Here is a 4049-nt window from a genome sequence, read left to right as displayed (position 1 = left end):
TTTTTACAAATTGAAATTTTTCTTCAAGGATTTTAAAAAGTGTTCGTGAATTTCAAAAATTGTTCACAAATCTAAGAAAATGGTTCAGGAATTCAAAAAATGCTCACAAATTCAAAAAAAGTATATGAATTCCAAAAATGTTGACGGATCCAAAAAGACGTCAATTTAAAAAAAACAGAAAGAAGAAAGAGGCAGAGAAATGAAAAAACAGAACACAAACACTTCCATAAAACCAACAAATGAATAGAGAAAAGAAACAAAACCTGGTTGGAAACTTCCCAAAAGCGGTGAAAACATTCCCAGATCACCGCTTACCTGGGCCGCTGCCCACGTCTGACTCGCTCCCACACCTTACCTTTTTTTTGCGACTCAAAGGGCTTTATTGATTAAACCATAGGTTTGCAATCATGCTGAAGTACATCACCAAGGAAGGGAGGGATGTAGTTTAACCATAAACTTCTACATCTACTTTGGCTTGCCTATCACACAACAATGAACAGCGGTGTTAGCATCTGTTCTAATAAAGCTCAACTGAAAATAGGTGGAATTGAACTCATCTCGTTGAACAAACAACATATCCCTATGAACACCTCAGAAAGACTAAGTCGGCGAGTCGTGAGATTGATAAAGTCATGACAGACACATCGCTATCGTCGGCAATGCCGCTTCAGATTGAAAGAATATCCCATCTTTACAAGACACCAGATTGTCAAACCTAGAGTTTGATCCCTGGTGGGTCGAGGGTACCACTGCCTCCTAATCATCAATCACAAGTTGGTTGTCCAGCTGGTCATAAAAAAATTCATATCATATTTTTAAAGAGACCTTACCGGAACTTCAATCTCTTTGGTGCGTAGCTCATCACATGGGACATAAACATACACAGAATCGTGACCAATGTGTAAGTTCATCTTGTTATTCCAATATAAGCTGGGATACATGTGCTTGGAGAGCTGATCTAAATATGTTATTGCTTTGTGTTCTTAATAATAACCTAAAACAAATAGAATGAACAAAAAGGAGAGAACACAACATATATTCCTTTCCTACACAAAGCATGCATACACCTAGGACTTTATGGCTTCATCTTTGTAGTATTGATTGAGCCAATGCCCTATGATTCTCGTCTCCTTTTCCCGCACCTGCTTAAGCCAATCAGGGTCGTCCTTGCTGGAGAATCTCAAGTCTACGTGGTGTGAACCTGACCAACATTTCCAACAGCCTTAGCAGAAGATAAAACAATTTGAAGATAAAGGATAAAAGTAAAAAAAACAATTTCTACTATGTTCACTCCATGAGAAAATGAAGACTTAAATTAGTTTGTAGTAAGATGACAAACCTTTTGGCTCAACCAGTGCAACGATGCTTCTTGAGATGTCCTTCAGTACGCTGCGCAATATGTCCAACAAATATAAATGGTCAAGGCTTTAACATGGACCAACTATGATAAATTCAGTTACCGAAATTCATCTAAACATATCTATATTAAATAATTTAATTACCCGCCACTGCTCCATGGATCTCGGAGCCCATTGAAGAAGATGATGTTGCTAGCTGACCTCTTCAAAACATTTGCAATATCCTGAAACAAAAAAAGTAGTTTTTTAAGGAAAAAAACAAAGGTAGTAACTGAATCCGGCCCATGTATTTTCAGCCCAAAACCTGCCTTGATTGAGCCCAATTTGAAGAGAACCCAGCCCAAGACAAGCTGTTATTCTCACAACAACAAAAAAACAAATAGTACTTACGAATCCTCCGAACTCTGTGGCGATCCAGTATGGCCGCGGCGGCAGGCCCGTGGAGGCGCGGCAGCCGTCGAGGAGCCCGGTGAAGTTGAAGGGCTCCGGCGGGAGGACACTGCCGTTGCGGACGCCGTAGCTCATGAGGATCATCTCCGTGCACGCCTGAAAGTCCCAGCCGTCGAACATGCCGTAAGGGTCATGCTCGGTGGCGTCGCCAAGGCAGTGCGCGTTGCCCGTGTAGTTGTAGTAGACCCCCAGGGCGTCCTTGATCCTCGAGAAGGTGTCCTTGCCCGACTTCGGGTTGTCGATCGCGCGGCACATCTGAATGAGGAAGACCAAATAAATCAATCAATCAATCCAAAACGTACGGCATGAAAAGTTGAAGTGAGAGATATATAACTACGAACCTCTTTGACGGGATAGGCCGGGAGGGGGGTGAGGAAGCCGGACTCCGTCGGGTAGTCCGTCATGGCGGAGTAGACGATGGCGGTGTCGAGCAAGTCGGGTATCGCCTCCACTGTACTACCTCTGCGGGCATGCGTGTGTATATATGTACAGATAGATTCATCAATCGAACGATCGAAGGAACTAGCGATGGTCATCGTCTCTAGGTGAGCATGTTTGCAGCACGTACCGGCACATTTTGAACGTACTGTTGAGCTGCGCCCGGCCGGCGTCATTGGAGAGCGCCTTGTCCAGCTCCTTCCACGAGTTCATGAGTACGTCGTGGCAATTCTTGCTCTCGCTCTAACACAGGCATAATGATCATGTATATAATGTTACTAACGGAATACCAAATGAGCGCTCCTAGAGTCAGCGTATGTAAATATATCGATCCTGAACTTATGAGTTGCAGGTGCCATAATCATGCAAAGGCACCTTGAAATCGTTGGAGATGATGTCGTAGAAGGCGTAGGGGTCGGCCATGCCGTAGAAGCTGAGGATTGGTGCCGACGAAGCGACGGCCCCAATAACCACGTGCGGGTACTTCATCCTCATCCACGCTGCCAGCACTGTTCATCCATACAGTTCAGTGCCACGAATGCACGTGCAATTTTGTAAAAAAATTCATGAGGCGATCTTTGACACTGCAACCACTTTTTTTCGTCCTATGGATGCGATCGAATATTTTTGGGGTACAACAACTAAAGAAAAAAAAAGATCTTTGCGAAAATAACGGTCAAGTAACAAGCTAAAATCCTTTCCGTTCGAAAAAATAACAAACTAAGATATCCTTGAGGTTTTAGGGTCATGCATGCACATGCACATGCACAGTACTTGGTGAATGGAGGTGATCAATTAGTACTTACTGCCGCCGTAGGAGCCGCCAAAGACGACGACGGGGGCGGTCGGTGCGCTGAGGTTGGCCTTGAGGCTTTGCACGAGCGTGGCGAAGTCGGCGACAGCCTGCGTCGTCGTCAGGTACCCCGCCGTGCTCGTGTTCCTGAATGCTGCCTCCTCGCTCCCGAACGGTACCGATCGCCCGTAGTACCGATGCTGCATGCATTGCAGACACATCAAGAATCACGCACGCGGACGCAGCATCCCAATCTTATACTCCCAAAAAGATCATCGACGTCGACGGATTTACCTCGATGAAGACGAGCATGGCGCGGAAGCGTGGCGCGAGCTCCCACATGAAGCCGGTGTTGTTGGTGAAGAGCTCGATGTTGCCCTCGTTACCGGCATACACGAACACCGGCGCCGTCTTGCCGCCCCAGTACGTGCCGTTCACCAGGTAGCGCTGCGGGAACGTGCGGTAGCTCGCCGGCGCCGCGTTGAAGTGGTCCAGCCGCTGTGTGTGGTACCGCGTTTCGTACTGCACCATCGCCGGCACCGTCGTGGCCGGCGCCGTCTCCGCTGTGATCACACGATGGGGACGCAACAGCGGCGACGAGTGCCGCCGCTTGGCGGTGGCGCCGACTGCGGATACATGGCACGAGAGGAGGAGGCAGAGAAGAAGGGATAGGAGGACGATGATGTTTCGCTCCATGATCGAAGTTCGGCAGGGATGGGATTTGTGGAACAGTTTTTCAGATGGAGCCGCATATATATCTCGATCTATGGATCGATTAACAATAGTATCACAATCATGCAAAGAGTAACTAATTTCCAACAAACTCAGCTATAACCCAGCCAGCTACCGTGAGACTAGGGCTTTTTTTTTAACATCAGTAATATGTATATAACGTGGACGTGACAACGCGGCTATAGTCGTATACAATGTTTCCTGACATTGTGTTTAGGAGTCACTAGCACAAATGCCCGTGTGTTGCAACGGGAGAAAACATTAATCATGAGAAACTG

The 4049-nt window shown here is 46.5% G+C and overlaps 1 protein-coding gene across 1 annotated transcript; it reads right to left on the bottom strand.

Moving 5' to 3' along the window:
• Positions 1-978: 978 nt before the first annotated feature.
• Positions 979-3766, bottom strand: LOC147975048 (uncharacterized). Its single transcript, XM_087519596.1, has 9 exons — positions 3334-3766; positions 3053-3239; positions 2622-2755; positions 2377-2489; positions 2150-2270; positions 1749-2063; positions 1503-1582; positions 1340-1389; positions 979-1201 (listed from the first exon to the last, which is right to left on the bottom strand). Exons 1-9 carry the CDS (start codon positions 3733-3735, stop codon positions 1068-1070), a joined length of 1536 nt encoding a protein of 511 aa, XP_087375722.1. The 5' UTR covers positions 3736-3766; the 3' UTR covers positions 979-1067.
• Between the last annotated feature and the right edge of the window lie 283 nt (positions 3767-4049).

The sequence above is a fragment of the Triticum urartu genome, chromosome 4A (assembly GCF_056163025.1).
Source record: "Triticum urartu cultivar PI428250 chromosome 4A, HENAU_Tu73, whole genome shotgun sequence".
Classification (NCBI taxonomy): domain Eukaryota; kingdom Viridiplantae; phylum Streptophyta; class Magnoliopsida; order Poales; family Poaceae; genus Triticum; species Triticum urartu.
The sequence above is the reverse complement of the archived record's forward strand: the minus strand, read 5'-3'. Positions and strand labels throughout refer to the sequence as shown.

Coding starts and splice junctions, on each gene's coding strand:
- LOC147975048 (XM_087519596.1), bottom strand. CDS start 3,735: ATGGAGCGAAACATCATCGTCCTCCTATCCCTTCTTCTCTGCCTCCTC. Junction 2,756..3,052: donor TGGCGGCTCCTACGGCGGCA/GTAAGTACTAAT, acceptor ATGGATGAACAG/TGCTGGCAGCGTGGATGAGG. Junction 2,064..2,149: donor CGGCCTATCCCGTCAAAGAG/GTTCGTAGTTAT, acceptor TTCCTCATTCAG/ATGTGCCGCGCGATCGACAA.